The 16069-nt window shown below is 41.3% G+C and overlaps 1 protein-coding gene across 1 annotated transcript in view; it reads right to left on the bottom strand.

Moving 5' to 3' along the window:
- Positions 1–5946: 5946 nt before the first annotated feature.
- DCBLD1 (discoidin, CUB and LCCL domain containing 1) overlaps positions 5947–16069 on the bottom strand; it is a 71195-nt gene continuing 61072 nt past the window's right edge. Inside the window, exons 13-15 of the mRNA XM_006839974.1 lie at positions 11008–11057; positions 9318–9437; positions 5947–6479 (exon numbers count right to left, since the gene is read on the bottom strand). Coding sequence (XP_006840037.1) covers positions 5947–6479; positions 9318–9437; positions 11008–11057 — 703 coding nt within the window. The remainder of the gene's footprint in view (positions 6480–9317; positions 9438–11007; positions 11058–16069) is intronic.

Below are 16069 nucleotides of genomic sequence, written 5' to 3' on the forward strand. Positions count from 1 at the left end.
TGGTTGATGTTCAACCATCTCAAAAGGTAGCATGTAGTAAGTAAGAGTCAATGGTACCGAAGGTAGAATTCCAAGGTATGTGGAAGGCATTGGCAAAGAGTAAGGCTCTGGGAATTGATAGAAAACAAATTGAAATCTTTCATCATACTGATGCAGCACTGGAGGCACTCACTCATATATGCCAAGAAATTTGGAGTGCCAGCTGATTGGAAGAGATCCATATTTGTGCCTATTCCAAAGAGAGGTGACCCAACAGAATGAGGAAATCATCAGACAATATAATTATTATCATATACAAGTAAAATTTTGCTAACAAGAATTCAAAAATGGCTGTTAACAGTAATTACATTGACAGGAAAGTGCCAGAGGTTCGAGCTGGATTCAGACAAGGATGTGGGATGAGAGATGTCATTGCTGATGTCAGATGGATCTTGGCTGAAAGCAGAAAATACCAGAAAGATGTTTACGTGAGCTTTATTGACTATGCAAAGGATTTAGATTGTGTGGATCATGACAAGCTATAGACAAAAAAAAAAAAAAAGCTATTGCGGAAAACGAGTATTCTGAAACACTTGATTGTGCTCATGAGGAGCCTGTGCATAGGCCAAGAGGCAGTAGTCATTTGAACACAACGGGAGGCACTGAATGGTTTAAAATCAGGAAAGTTGTGTGTTAGGATTGCATTCTTTCACCATGCTTATTCAATCTGTATGCTGAGTAAATAATCCAAGAAGCTGGACTATATGAACAAGAATGTGGCATCAGGATTAGAGGAAAACTCATTAACATCCTGTAGTACGCAGATGATACACTTGCTTGCTGAAAATGAAGAGGACTTAAAATACTGATGAAAATCAAAGACCACAGCCTTCTTTATAGATTTTACCTTAATATAAAGAAAACAAAAATTGGACCACTGGACCAATAAGTAACATCATGTTAAAAGGAGAAATGATTGAAGTTATCAAAGACTTCATTTTGCTCAGACTTACTATCAATACTCATGGAAACAGCAGTCAAGGTATCAAATGGCTTATTGTATTAGACAAATCTGCTGCAAAAGAACTCTTTAAAGTGTTCTAGTGCAAAGATGTCAGTTTGAGGACTAAGATGCACCTCACCTAATCCATGGTATTTTCAATAACCTCATATGCATGTGAAAGCTGGACAGTGAAGACAGTAAGATCATAGAAGAATCCATGCATTTGAGTTTTGGTGTTGGTGAAGAAAATTAAAAGTACCACGGACTGCCAGAAGAACAAGCAAATATGCGTTGTATGAGGTACAGCCAGAATACTCTTTAGAAGTATTCTGGCTGTACCTCATACTCCTTAGAGAGACTTCGTATCTCATACTTTGGACATATTATCAGGAGGGACAAGTCCTTGCAGAAGGATATCATCAAGGTAAGGTGGAGGGTCAGAGAAATATAGGAAGACCCCCCAATGAGACGGACTGGCACAGTGGCAGCAGCAATGTGCTCAAGGGTAGTAACAACTGTGAGCAAGGCCCAGGATAGGCAGTGTTTTGTTCTATTGTGCACAGGGTCACTATGAGTCACATAACAACAACTAGCCCAGATAGAGTCCTGGTGTTATACTATAGGATGAGCACTGGATTACTAACCTCAAAATCACTGGTTCAAACTTACCAGCTGCTCTTTGGAAACTCTATACAGGACTAAAAGATGAACAACAAAGAAGTCTCAAGTAGAGGTGCATGGCTGAACATAGGAGTGTGAGTGTGCATGAAGCATGGAGATTTTGGTATCATGTTAATATCAAAAAGAAAACATCTGTCATGGAAGAGGCATTGAACAATCAAGAAGACAGAGTGACTCAGGCAGTCGAGTTTAGCCAGTCTGTCATCTGCCACCTCAAAACTAGCTTGGCAAGCATAATCATCATGACAGAGACAAAGGTCATGCATTGACCCAACAGCACGACCTCCTACTTACCAAGGCCATTGTAGCTACTCCTGTGCAGCAACAGAGACTAACTCTAAAGCATGCCTCCTCAAGGAGACCAACTGTTATTTGGTAGCAAATCAACTACAAGGACTCTTGTAGAAATGAAAAGCATATTTGTTTACATTTAATAAAAGGTGGGTGGTAGGGAGAGGCAGGTTTAAGCAACAGACTATATACCAATGAGGACAAAGAATTAGTGCACTAAAAGATCTGTGTAAAGAAGTTACCTGAATCACACAAAATGCATAATAAAGGAAGATATGAAAAAGAACCTGGTGGATAGAATAAAAGGTATCATATTTGTATCGGAGTTCCAGAAATTGAAGTTAGTGAAACTGAAGGGCAGGCAATATAGGAAAAGATAATGGCTAAGAATTTTCCACAACTGAAGAAAGACACAAATTTGCTGAATCAAAATGCAAAACATATCCCAAGTAGGAGCAATAAAAAGAGACCTAGAGTTATAAACATCTTAGTGAAACTATAGAACATCAGAACAAAAATCTCAAAAGCAGCCAGAATTAGTAGTGAGATCACCTACAAAGAATGGCAACTGACTTCTGCAAAACAACAACAATGGAAATCAGAAGATAGTGGAATAAAATGCTGTAATGCCAAAAGAAAATAAATGCCCTGCTGGAATTCTGGACTCAGTAAAAACAACTTTCATTTTTTAAGAACGAAGTTAAAATATAGTTTGGGTAGCCAAAACTTACATGATACCTCAACAGACCTTCAAATTTTCAATTACTTAAAATTAAGATTTTAAATCCCCATTTGATTATCTACTTCTCAAGTGCTCAAAACTGCATGTTGTTGTTGTTGTGTGCTGTTTTCACCCATATAATAATCCAAATAAACTTGTAGTCCATGCTGTGGAGAGGTAGCATTTGCAATTTGGCAAGGTGTCAGCAGGGGGCAACATACTCCAAAATGTGATGTTAATTTACTTAGTAGGAGCTCTGGTAGTGTAGTGGTTATGAATCCGGCTGCTATCCACAGGGTCAGCAGTTCGAAACTACCAGTGGTTCCACGAGAAAAAGATCTGGCTTTCTACTCCCATAAAGATTTACAGCCTCGGCAACTCTATACAGGGTCGCTATGGGTCGGAACCAACTTGATGGTGAATTCAATAACCAGTATGCTGGTGCTGTCTGACAGTGGGCCGCTGCTAGTCATAAGGTTCTCAGTGGCTAAACAGTCAGCACTAGTCTACCGCTCCTTCTTCCTAGCCCATCTTAGTCCAATCTACTGCACATAGCCTCTTTAAAATGTTCAAGAGCAAAGTTCTGTTTGAGGACTTAGATGCAGCTAGCTGCCTGATTCAAGCCATGGCATTTTCAATAGCCTCATATGCATGTGAAAGTTGGACAATGAAAAAGGAAGATTGTAGAAGAATTGATGCATTTGAGTTATTGTGTTAGAGAAGAATATCATGGACTGCTAGAAGAACAAACAAATTTGTGTTGGAAGAAGTACAGCTAGAATGCTCCCTAGAAGCTAGGATGGCCAGACTTTGTCTCTTATACTTATGGCATATTGTCAGCAGGGACCAGTCCCTGGAGAAGGACATCATGCTTGGTAAAGTGGAGGATCAGCAAAAAAGGGGGAAGATCCCCAAAGAGATGGATCGGCACAGTAGCAGCAGCAACTGGTTCAAGCGTAACAATGATTGTGAGGTTGGCGCAAGACTGGACAGTGTTTTGCTCTGTTGGGCATAAGGTCAATATGAATCGGACCCTACTTGACAGACAGCACCTATCAACACCACCACACTGTGAATTAGGCTGAGGAGCTATCAATATTCATGAGTATGGGGAAGATATATAATGGATGAAGACAACTTCCTTGTAAACATGTAGACCCACATCTATTCTTATTTTAAAGTTAAAGTACTATACATATCCCACTGAGGGCCTGCTATACAACAAATACCTTGATAAATGTTGTCTCAGTTTAAGTCTTGTCATCAGTAAGCCTTGGAGGAAGGTACACAAGAATCCTGAAGCTCAGGGTTAGAGAACTAAATCAAGATCTGTGGCTGTTTCGTGGCAGACTGGAGTCTGGAATCCAGAGACATCTGACTACAAGAGTATGTGCTTTCCACTGCATCACCTGACCTTTTATCCAGAACCAATAATAAGAGCCAAGGGCACTTTGATTTGGCATAGTTTATTATAATTAGCACACTCATAAAACCATGTCAACTCCCCAATTAAACAGCTTGTCCTCCACAATAACAGGTCATCGTCATCGCCCTGACCTTCCAGCAACCTCATGAGTTTATATATTTATACATTTCACAGAAAGTCATCACCATAGAACATTTTCTTTTACAAAACTACATTCCTCTTTGGCAAAAGAGGCTAACTCCCCACCTCCCGCCCCCATGATTAACTCATAAAGCAAGCTCCAATGAAAAAAGTAAAAATCATGAGGTACAGCTGAGGTCTGGCCTAATCTAGAATTACAGACACATACTACAGGGGAAAACGGATTCTTAAAAAGTGAGTTTCATTCCCAACCGTTTCAGTCGAAAGCACCATTTAGATCTGTAACAGCACACTTCAAATATCTTCCCACTCCTCTCCCAGGGTACAATGGAAGTTACTCAAATGTTCTATTTCTGATGGAAGTGATGAAAAGTGTGGGCATCTGATCTCAGCGATATTTAAACTCAGAGCTACAAAAGCATCTGGCACAGTCACCAACTGTGAGTGCTGTACCATCTACACTTCCTTTTATTGGGAGAGCAGTTTTGTTTGCAGTGAATCTCAGCCTTTGGCTTTGCTGACAGATTTGCAAGGCACATTGGCATGTGAAGGCTCCACAGTTTGAGCCAGGCCTGAGGCGAGAAAGCAGCAAAAAGTGATGAAATGTCCACTGTGCTGTGTGCCATGGAGTCAGTTCCGACTCAACAGTGACCCTGCATAGGGTTTCCGAGGCTGTAAATCTTTATGGGAGCAGAAAGGCTCATTCATCTTTTTCCCATGGAACAGCTGGTAGTTTCAAAAAGGTTCACAGCTCGATTCGTAACCACTACGCTACCAGCTAAAATGTCCACAGTCATTTCTTTTTCTCCTCCTGGAGCTCGGCATCTCTACAGGCCACAGGCACCTACCTGGCTCCTTCACAGTCCCATCTTAAGGGAATGGGCATTGGCTGAGGGGGCTTTATTTTGTTTTGTTTTAATCTACAAATCTAATTGTCAAACAACCAAACTGTGTGCTTTTCATGCTTCAAGTAATTTCATTTCTTCTAGAAGAATGTTAAAAATGTTCTTAGTTCTTGTTATCAAAGAAAAGGAAATGAGCCACAATAAAAAGATTAAGTTTAAACAGACCTGCTGCTAACACAGTATCAGATAAAATATAGCTTAAAAGGGAACGTGAATTATTATATGCATTTTTCCACAGCTGCATTTTCCCACTTAACTTCTGTGCAGAAATAACATCTGATAAAGCAAACTTAAGTTACTTTAATTCTTGTTAAATACGACTCTGTACAGATTGCACATTTGACACCAAAGCAGCTCAGGATCACAGTTGTTGTTAAGTACCCTTGGGGTCAGTCCCCAGAGGCTGTAAATCTTTGCAGGAGCAGAAAGCCTTATCTTTCTCCTGCAGAGCGGCCTGGTGGGCTCGAATTGCCCATGGTTCACAGTCCAGTGTTTATCCTACAGAACCACCGCGCTTCCCAGGATCACAGTTAGAGAATTAAAAATGTCATGTGAAAATCTGCATTTTTCTAGTCCAACAAAAACCAACAGACGATTGCCTAAAAGGTCAGAACAAAATCAGCTGCACAGTTTTGTAAACAGTAGGAGGTGGTCTCTAGGACTTCACCGCAGGATCCTAATAAACCACACATACATGCCATACACACCACACAAGCACGCACACACACACACACAACAGCCTCCTTCCAGTGACAACAGCAAACGATCAGCACCACAGCAGGTTTCTTTCACATCGTGGTCACAGAAGAGCAGTCATGGCCGTTTGGTTGATGGGTTTCAGGCAGTCTTTGGGTGCTGAGTAACCATCGCTCATTAAAGGACTCAGCTGGGGGTTCTGGGAGTCAGAATCTCTGCTCTCTACGGTGAAGCAGCTGTTCACTTTGGGCTTATCATATGCCCGGTCCGCAGGTTTGGGGCTCTGTGGCATTTGATAGTCTCCATTTCTGGTGCCTGCTCCTCCGGTCGGGGAGAAGGCGCCTGAAGAAAGGGAATGTTTGTGCGTGGGTGCGGGCCCCGGGACGCGGTAGCCGCTCTGCGCCGAGAAGGTGTTGGCTCGCATCAGGTGCCGCTCCACGATGGGCGTGGCGTACTCGGGCTCCTGGTTGGTCAGGGGCAGGGCATACTGGTGGCGGCCACCATGCTGTGGGCAGTCGTAGTGGCCGCCGGCGTCCGTGCTCATTCCTGCCTCATCGGTGTCAGTGTCCATTGGTCGGAAGGTGGAGCCTTTCCTCGTGACTGTCCCAGTGCCAATCATGAGAGGCTGGTGATAATCTGAAAGCCATGAGCAGATGCCGTATCATTTGTACATCCCATGGCTACTGTGGACAAACCCGTGTTTGTATAGGACGGACGCCTTGTTTAGGTATGGGTGTACCAAAGCTATCTTAAGCACAAGAGTCACCAGTTCCTCTGTGCGTCCAGAGTCGACACGCTGAGAACCAGACACGGGAACACTGACAAAGACTGACATGGAAAAGTACCAGGGTCCTCACAAGGGTTTTATGCAATCATAACCACTGCTTGGGACTCCCTGGGTGGTTGTCAACAGCTGGCTAACACACTTTGGGGCTTTGCATCCACCAAAGGCGCCTTGGAAGAAACGCATTATTATTATCACCAGACCTGGTGACTGACTTCCAAAGTGTCAGCTGCTGATAGAGCACAATCCTACTCTGACACACAGGGGCTTACCATGAGATTGGTGATGAAATGACACCTGTTTGAGGAAGGGTCCTGGTCGCATAGTGGTTATGAATCGGGCTGCAAGCCTCAAGGTCGGCAGTTCAAAACTACCAGCCATTTTGTGGGAGAAAGATGAGGCTTTCTGCTCCTGTAAAGATTTACTGCTTCGGAAACCTTATGCAGGGTCACAGTGAGTTGGAACAAATTCCACAGTACTTAACAACAACAACAAAGAATTACAGACAAAGGAGCACTTAGGCTTAATCTAGGGCTCTGGGGAAGAAGTGGCATTTAAGCTGGCTCTCAAATGCCAAATGTTGGAGATGGAGGAAATAGTGGGAATAAAAGGAGAAAAGGCAAACGGTCAAGAGTTTGATGTGCCCAGAGTATGAGCGACACGTTAATGGCATGTAGGCCGGGACTTCATGATGACAGTGAAGACACTGATAAAACTGTAACATTTACTGAGCCCTTACTCTGTGCCAGGCACTATTCTAAGACACTATTAATTTAATCTTCAAAACAAAATCTTATGAGGTAGGGAGTGCTATTCTATTTTACAAATGGTGAAACCGAAGCAGAAGAGATTGAATAACTTTCCCAGGATCACACACAGCTAACAGGTGATGGAGCTAGGATGTGCACACAAGTTTTGAGTGTGTGCTTTTAATCATATGTGAAGTCATGAAAAGCACTGAATATCTTGCTAGGGTGTTTCTTTGGTTTAATTCTGTAAAAACTTACTGAGGATTTTAAATAACAGACTGTACAATTAGTAGTAACTCTGAAGATAACTTGAAGAAAGAAATATGGAAAAGAAAAAAGTAAAGAGCAAAGACATGAAGCTTAAGAGATGCGCACTAGGTGAGATGAGTGGCAGTAGCCTTGGCAAGATCATAGTCTGGGGACAGGAATCAGAGGATTCTATTACCAGTGACACATGAGGCATGAGGAAAGGAGGCACCGAGGGCCCTTCCTGAGGTTATTATGCCTGGATGAGTGGGATGTGCAGCAGGGAAATGGCCTAGAAATGGATAAAAAGGAGCATGGGTGGTGAGTGTGAGGAGAAGCGAGTTTGCATTTGGACACATCGAAGGGCTGGTGTAACACTTACAGGTGGAGACCTCCAGAAGGCTGGGGACTGGAAGGGATGTCTAGGGATGTCTGGGTATGAAATGCCAAGCAGAACATATATCAGGGGAGGGCTCTGGCGGGAGCTCTAAACATGAGATTTTGCTGGGAGATACGCAGGTGATATGAATAAGAGCAGGAGCCAGGGACATTCAGTGAGGGAGGAGGTGAGGCTTTATTGAAGGTGTGGCACTGTAGGATAAGAATGGATGGCTCATCACAAGGTTGGTGGCTCAAACCCAACAACTGCTCCTTGGAAATCCTATACAGAGTTTGATTGATTACAAATAACAATAATTTGATTACACATAACCACCACAAGGAGGCAGATAAAGAATTTACTGACGGAAAGGAACACAGATTTTGGTTAGAGAAATGCTCTCCTTGGCCTTGAAGCTGCTCAGGCACCCTTTATGTTGGTCCTTCTCAGACTGGGATTATCACCTGGGAACTTCTGCCTGAGGGGACTTTTTAAAAAAATGTTTTCTTGTGAATTATGTGATAGTTTACATGGAAGAACATTAGCTTTACATCATCCTATCGTATGCATGACCAGAAAGTCTGCATTTCTAAGAAGCTCCTGAGTGATGGGAATGCCACTGGCCTTCCGAATGTACTTGTTATAGAAAGCAGAGAAGTGCTCCTCAGAGCGAGAGTCACAGACCCCTATGTTCTGAGAACTGTTGTGACAGAAACAGTAAAGAGCTTAGCAATTGAACAATAATTTGATGTCCAAAAAAAGGTCTATTTTTAAAATAGGGCTTTGTATTTTTTATGTATATATTTTCTAATCTCACATTTCTGATAATTTTTGTTATATTTTATAAGAATACCAGATCATGGTGGGCTGCAAATAATAATAATAAAACCAGATCTTCCCCATGGATAGTCTGGGAATCTTGACTTTTTGATGATGTCTTGTCAGGGACATGGAGCCTCTTTGTTCTCCTACCTCCTCTTCCTCAGGGCAAGAGGTGTATTTATCTTTCTAGTCCCTCTTTTCCAGTGCCTCAACCAAAACAAAATCGGTTCATTAAGGTCTTCTGGATTCGAGGGAACTTCAGGACCATCACTATGGATGTCATTGCATCCCTGCAGGTGTTAAGAGTTGAGGTTGAACTGAGCTTTCAGATAGCACCTCAGTGTCAGTGTGTAACTCTGGGCAGAGTGCAGAAAGAAAATCAAAGGGCAACATGACTGATCTGTCAGACCCATCTAAGCCAAAGGACTTTAGTCTCATTTCTTTCCCGGTTCCCTCCGTAGCAGCATGTTCTGCCACCCAGGCTGGACACTTACCTGCCACATCACAGGCAATGAGATCTAACTTTTGGGTCATCTCCTTTTCATTATCGTAACTGATGGTAAACTCAGATGACTGATGTCTGGCAAAAGGGTATTTAATCTGCTTCCAACAGCCTGGAATGAAAAGAACAAGAAACCAGTACATCAGAAAGGTAACACATGCTCTCCACGGTTTGCTCCGTGATGAACCTTCAGATGAAAGCACTATGTTGAGGTCATTTGCTAATGACCACAAGCACTATCCCAGCCATGCCTTACAGTGCGCCTCCAAAATAGTCCCGGGGTATCCTATATTGGACCATGCTGGGCATTATTTTTCCATAATCTGCAGTGAAACCACATTGGTGGCCTGGATGAGCCAATGCAGTTGGCTGTTTAGGCCCCACAGAGGTAGACTCTTGAACGATCCCTGAGGTTTCCAGTGTCCTGTCTCAATGCCCCTTCTCTTGAACTCAGCTAACTTGCTGTTCAATGCTTGGGCAGCCTATGTCGTAAGGCCCCTCTGAAACCTGAATATGAATCCTGGCTAATCTTTGCCCCACGTTCCCAAAGTGGAAAACAGTGGAATTCTGAGCATGTTGAGAGCTTGCTGGCCTATGTTCCATGCTGTGGTGTAGTGAATTTTCTACTGTCTCTTCTAGCCACTCTGTAACTCCCACCAAACAATGTTTCTGCCAAGCTAGGTCTTCATATGAAATGATGGGAGAAAATACTGATAGGATAACATGATTCAGCTGTGGTGTGTTAGCAGACATAATTGTAATTGTAAAAACCTGGAACTCTAATGTAGGTTTAAAATGAGCTATCGCAGAAGCAGGAGGGAGGGATCTCATTATCATCAATAAAAAGGAGCCAGGAATGGAGTGCTTCCTTTAAACTCTGATATCCTTGCTCATTGACTCTCCTTGACCCAGGGACAGGAAGCTTGACACCAGAGGAGTGACAGAGGAGCAACAGTAGCAGAACCAAGAAGCAGAGTGTGAGACAGAGCAGTGGGCTTCCCAGCCCCTGGAGCAAGTAAAGCTGACTGACTTTGGGCAGGAAGCTTGTTTGTAGAGTGGGGTGGCTCCAGGCACTTCCGTGGGAGAACTAGGTTTGCTGACCCACAGATCTAGAGATGAGTGTCTTCAGGCTGAAGCTTATTGTGGAGTGGTGAGTCCTGTGGGCATTTATCAGCAGTTGAGTGGAACAACTGCACCCTAAGCATTTTCTGATCCTGTATTGTAACCTATTCACTTCCCTAATAAACTTCGTATTGTCTCGGAGTTCTATCTGTCCACTGCAATGGATTATTGTACCCAGTTGAATAGAGAGTTTAGTGGAGGTATGGTTAGGCTTCATTTTTTATAAATTCATAGATGAAGCTTTTATAACTTCCTTATGTTAGACAGTGTGCTGGCCTAAATTCCAGTAGCCAAGAAAATGAGTGTTAATAAGTGATGAGGATGATGTTAAACAAAGGTAAACAGACCATCAAATATCTGAATCAACATAGAATGAAGAGATAGGTCACAATAAATTTCCTCCCTTCTAGGTTTACTAACTTAAAAACTCTAGAGCTTATGCTGTTGTGTGTGATGTTTTCAAGTCAAGTAAATGTGGGCTACAAGCCTAAAAATGCTTTGAATAAGCAGATCTTATACTTCCCCTATGACAGAATAAAGCTGTAGAGTTTTCAACCAACCTGTTTTCTGTGTCTCAGCTGATCCATAAGGATTTCCTTTCTTCTTCCTTCTATCAAGACAAAAAATCCATCTGAATATTTACAAGACACTATATCTGTCTCTATAACATGGAGATCATAATGGAACTTAATTTGTTGTGAGTTTAAATGAGATAATATCTATTATGAACTTAAACAGCAAATAAACACGTTAAGTGCCATTGAATCCATTCCTACTCACAGTAACCCTGTGTAGGGTTTCCAAGGAGTAGTCTGGTGGGTTTGAACCACCAACCTTGTGGTTAGCAGTCCAGTGCTCATACTATAAAGTCACAGCAGGATTATATATAAATATATTTTATTTACAATAAAGGTCACAATATTTTCACCAGAAAAATGTGTGCTAATTTTACTTTACATTCCTAGAAAGCATTATTTTTACTTTATTTTTTCATTAGCTCATCCATCAATAAAAATAATTATCTTATAAAATAATTAAGTGCAATACTTTACATGGAAAAGCAAAAAGGTGGAAAAAAGGCAATTCCTCATAAATACATGTTCTCACTTCATCTCTACCCAAACCTGCTGTCATTGAGTTGATTCTGGCTTGCGGCAACCCCTTGGTGACAGAGTGGAAACTCCCTAGGGTTTCTGAGGCTGTGACTTTACAGAAGCATATCTCCATGCTCTTCTTCCATGGTCCGTAGAGTGAATTCAAGTGTCTGACTCTTCAGTTAGGAAAGCCATTGCCATCAAGTCAGTGCTGACTCCCTGTGACCCTGTAGCTGAGGACACACTGTTCCACCCAGAGATCTATATTCTTTACATCTCTATCTAAATCTGTGTTGTTGTTGTTAGGTGCCATCAAGTCAGTTCTGATTCTTCGAGATCTTATGTACAACAGGACAAAACATTGTCCGGTCCTGAGCCATCCTGACAATTGTTGTTAAGCTTCAGCCCACTGTACCTGCCACTGTGTCAATTCATCTCATCAGGGGTCTTTCCTTTTAGTCAATGACCCTCCACTCACCAAGTTTGATATCCTTCTCCAGGGACTGGCTCCTTCTGATAATATGTCCAAAGCTTGAGAGATGAAATCTGCCCATCTTGGCTTCTAAGGAGCATTCTGGCTGTACTTCTTACAATACAGATTTGTTTGTTCCTCTAGAAGCTAATAATACTTTTAATATTCTTTTCCAACACCTTAACTCAAATGCATAAATTCTTCTATGGTCTTCCTTATTCACTGTTCAACTTTCATATGCATATGAAGCTACTGAAAATACCATGGCTTGGGTCAAGCACACCTTAGGCCTCAAATGGACATCTTTGAACACTTTAAAGAAGTCTTGTGCCGCAGATTTGCCTAATGTAATACATGTGGTTTCTCGACTGCTGCTTCCATGAATGTTGACAGTCGATCTACACAAAATGATGTCTTTGACAACTTCAATACTTCCTCCATTTATAATGATGTTACCTATTGGTCCAGTGGCAAGAATTTTGTTTCCTTTATTTATATTGAGGTGCAGCCCATACTGAATGAAGGCTGTGGTCTTTGATATTCATGAGTATTTTAAGTCCTCTTCACTTTCAGCAAGCCAGGATGTAACATCTGCATATTGCAGGTTGTTAATGAGTCCATATTCTTCTTCATTTCATCCAGCTACTTGGATTATTGACTCGGTGTATAGATTAAATAAGCATGGTGAAAGAATACAACCCTGATGCACACCTTTCTTGATTTTAAATCATTAAGAGTCCCCTTGTTCTGTTCAAATGACTTCCTCTTGGTCTATGCACAGTTTCTTCATGAGCACAATTAAGTGTTCCAGAATACTCATTCTCCACATTGTCCGTAGCTTGTCATATCCATACAATTGAAAGCCTTTGAATAGTCAGTAAAACCCAAGTAAACATCTTTCTGGTATTCCCTGCTTTCAGCTAAGACGCATCTGATGTCAACAATAATATTCCTAATTCCACATCCTTGTCTGAATCCAGCCTGAAACTCTAGCAGTTCCCTGTCAATGTACTATTGCATCCATTTTTGAATTATGTTTCGCAGAATTCTATTTGTGATATTGTTCAATGATTTCTGTATTCCGTTGCATCACCTGTCTTTGGAATAGGCACAAAGTCAATTGGCCAGGTAGTTGTCTTCCAAATTTCTTGGCAGAGATGAGTAAGTGCCTCCAGTGCTGTGTCAGTTTGTTGAAATATTTTAATTTATATTTCATCAAGTCCCAGAGCCTTTTTCTTTGCCAATGGCTTCTGTGCTCCTTGGACCTCTTCCTTCAGTACCATTGGCTCTTGATCATACACTACCTCTTAAAATGGTTGAACATTGTCCCTTTCTTTTTGGTACAGTGACTGCATAGTCCTTCTTTTTTGATGCTTTCTACATCATTCAATATTTTGCCCACAGAATCCTTCAATATTACAAGTTGAGTTTGAATTTGTTTTCAGTTCCCTCAGCTTAAGAAATGCTGAGCATGTTCTTCCCTTTTGTTTCCCTAACTCCTGGTCATTGCATATTTCATTAAAATACCTGTGTTCTTGAACTACAATTTCAAATTTTCTGTTCAGTTCTTGTACCTTCTTGTTTACTCCATTTGTTTTAGCATCTCTACACTGGAGAGTAAGTTTCAGTGTTTCTTAAGACATCCGTTTTGGCCTTTTCCTTCTTTCTTGTCTTCTTAATGAACTTTTGCTTTCTTTCTGTATGATATTCTTGATGTCATCCCACAACTTTCTGGTCTTGTGTCATAAGTGTCTAATGCATTATATCTGTTCTTGAGATGATTTCTAAATTCAGGTGGATATGTTCAAGGTCAAAGTTTGGCTTTCATGGATTTGTTTCAATTTTCTTCAACTTTAGCCTGAAATTGCATATGAGCAGTTGTTGGTCTGCCCTTGGCCTAGTTTTGGCTGATGATATGGTACTTTTCCACTGTATCTTTCCACAGATATAGTCAATTTGATTTCTGTGTGTTCCATCTGGTGAGGTCCACATATACAGTCATCTTTTATGTTGTTTAAAAAAAGTATTTGTGATGAAGAAATCATTGGTTTTGCAAAATCCTATCATGCGATCTCTAGCATCATTTCTATCACCAAAGCCATATTTTCAATTACTGATCCTTCATCTTTATTTCCAACCTTTGCATTCCAATTGCCAATAATTATCAATACATCTTGATTACATGCTTGATCAATTTCAGACTGAAGTTGGTAGAATTCTTCAATTCATCATCACTGGCTTTAGTGGTTGGTGCATAAATCTGAGTAACTATGCTCTGCCTTGTATGGATATTTTCCATAATACTTTAAGATCTTGAAATGTTCTTTCTGATCATGAATGTGACGCCAGTCCTCTTCAATTTGTCATTCCCAGAATAGTAAACGATGTGATTTGTTAGATTAAAAATGGCCAATACCAGTCCTTTTCAGCTCACTAATGCCTACGATTAACAACATTTTCTTATCAACAGAAAAAGACTGAAGTTGTCAAAGGACTTCATTCTTCTTGGATCAACTCATGGAAACAGCAGTCAGGAAATCAAATGACGTATTGCATTAGGCAAATCTGCTGCACAAGACCTTTTTAAAGTGTTGAAAAGCAAAGATGTCAGCTTGGGGACTAAGGTGTGCCTGACCCAAGCCATGGTATTTTCAATTACCTCATATGCATGTGAAAGTTGGACAGTGAGTAAGGAAGACTGTAGAAGAATTGATGCTTTTGAGTTACGATGTTGGAGGAGAATACCGAAAGTGCCATGAGCTGCCCATAGAACCAACAAGATCCATTTTGGAAGAAGTGCAGCCAGAGTGCTCCTTGGAGGCCAAGATGGTCAAACTTCGTCTCTCATACTTTGGACATATTGTCAGGAGGGACCAGTCAATGGAGAAGGATATCATGTTTGGTAAGGTAAGGTGGAGGGTCAGAAAAAAAGAGGAAGACCCCCAGCGAGATGGTTTGGCAAAGTGGCAGTATCGATGGGCTCAAGCGTGGCAACAATAGTGAGGTTGGTCCAGGATCGGGCAGTGTTTCGTTCTGCTGTGCATAAGGTCACTATGAGTTGGCATCCACTTGATGGCACCTAACAACAACAATGCCTAGGATGTCAATCTTAATGTGTCCTATTTTATTTTTGACATCTTCCAATTTTCCTAGATTCATACTTTGTATATTCCATGTTCTGATTATTAATGGATGTTTGCAGCTGTTTCTCCTCATTTCAAGTTGTGCCCTGTCAGCAAATGAAGGTCCCGGAGGCTTTATTCCATTCCCATCATCACGATCAACTCTACTTTGAGTAGGCAGCTATTTCCCAGTTGTATTTTGGTGCTTTCAATCTGAGGGGCTTATATTCTGGCACTGTCTCTGACAATATTCTGGTGCTATTCATCATGTTTCAATATTCAATATTCTGGTACAGACCATGCTGCCCTGCTCTTCATAAGGCTCTCAGTGGCTACACATTAGAAGTAGCCTGCCTCTCTGTCTTTCTAGTGTGTCTCAGTCTGGAAGCTCAACAGAAAGCTGTCCACCATGGGTGACCCTGCTGATACTTAAGATACTGGTGGCATAGCTTCCAGCAACAGACAAGCCATCATTATATGACAAAATGACAGATGAGTGATGGGTCTAAAGCTGTAAGTTTCTTTAAATGAATTTATAACAAGCATATTAAGCCAAGACACTGATTTAACTCATGAGCAGCTACATGAAGCTTAAATAACAGAGATTTTTGTGTCTTTTCTTACTTTCCCCCAGAAAACTGCTCTTCCTTTTATTTGTCCTAATACCCATATTTATAAATTCTGAGGCTTCTTTAAAATATAAAAAGGAACTTCAGAATGTGTTTCATTTGTTGTTAAGATTCACCTTATAGCATTTGCTACAATAAACATGGAATTTTGAACTCAGGGAGAGAGTTAATGTTGTTCGAGGTAATTTTTCTATTTCGTGCATGAGAAAAGTGAAGCCTAAGAGATGAAGTGATCATCAGACTTAGTGACTCAGGTGGGACCAGAGCTCAGACCCCCTCACTTATTCTAGTATTCTTTTCACTCT

The sequence above is a fragment of the Chrysochloris asiatica genome, unplaced genomic scaffold (genome assembly GCF_000296735.1).
Source record: "Chrysochloris asiatica unplaced genomic scaffold, ChrAsi1.0 scaffold00027, whole genome shotgun sequence".
NCBI classification, from domain to species: domain Eukaryota; kingdom Metazoa; phylum Chordata; class Mammalia; order Afrosoricida; family Chrysochloridae; genus Chrysochloris; species Chrysochloris asiatica.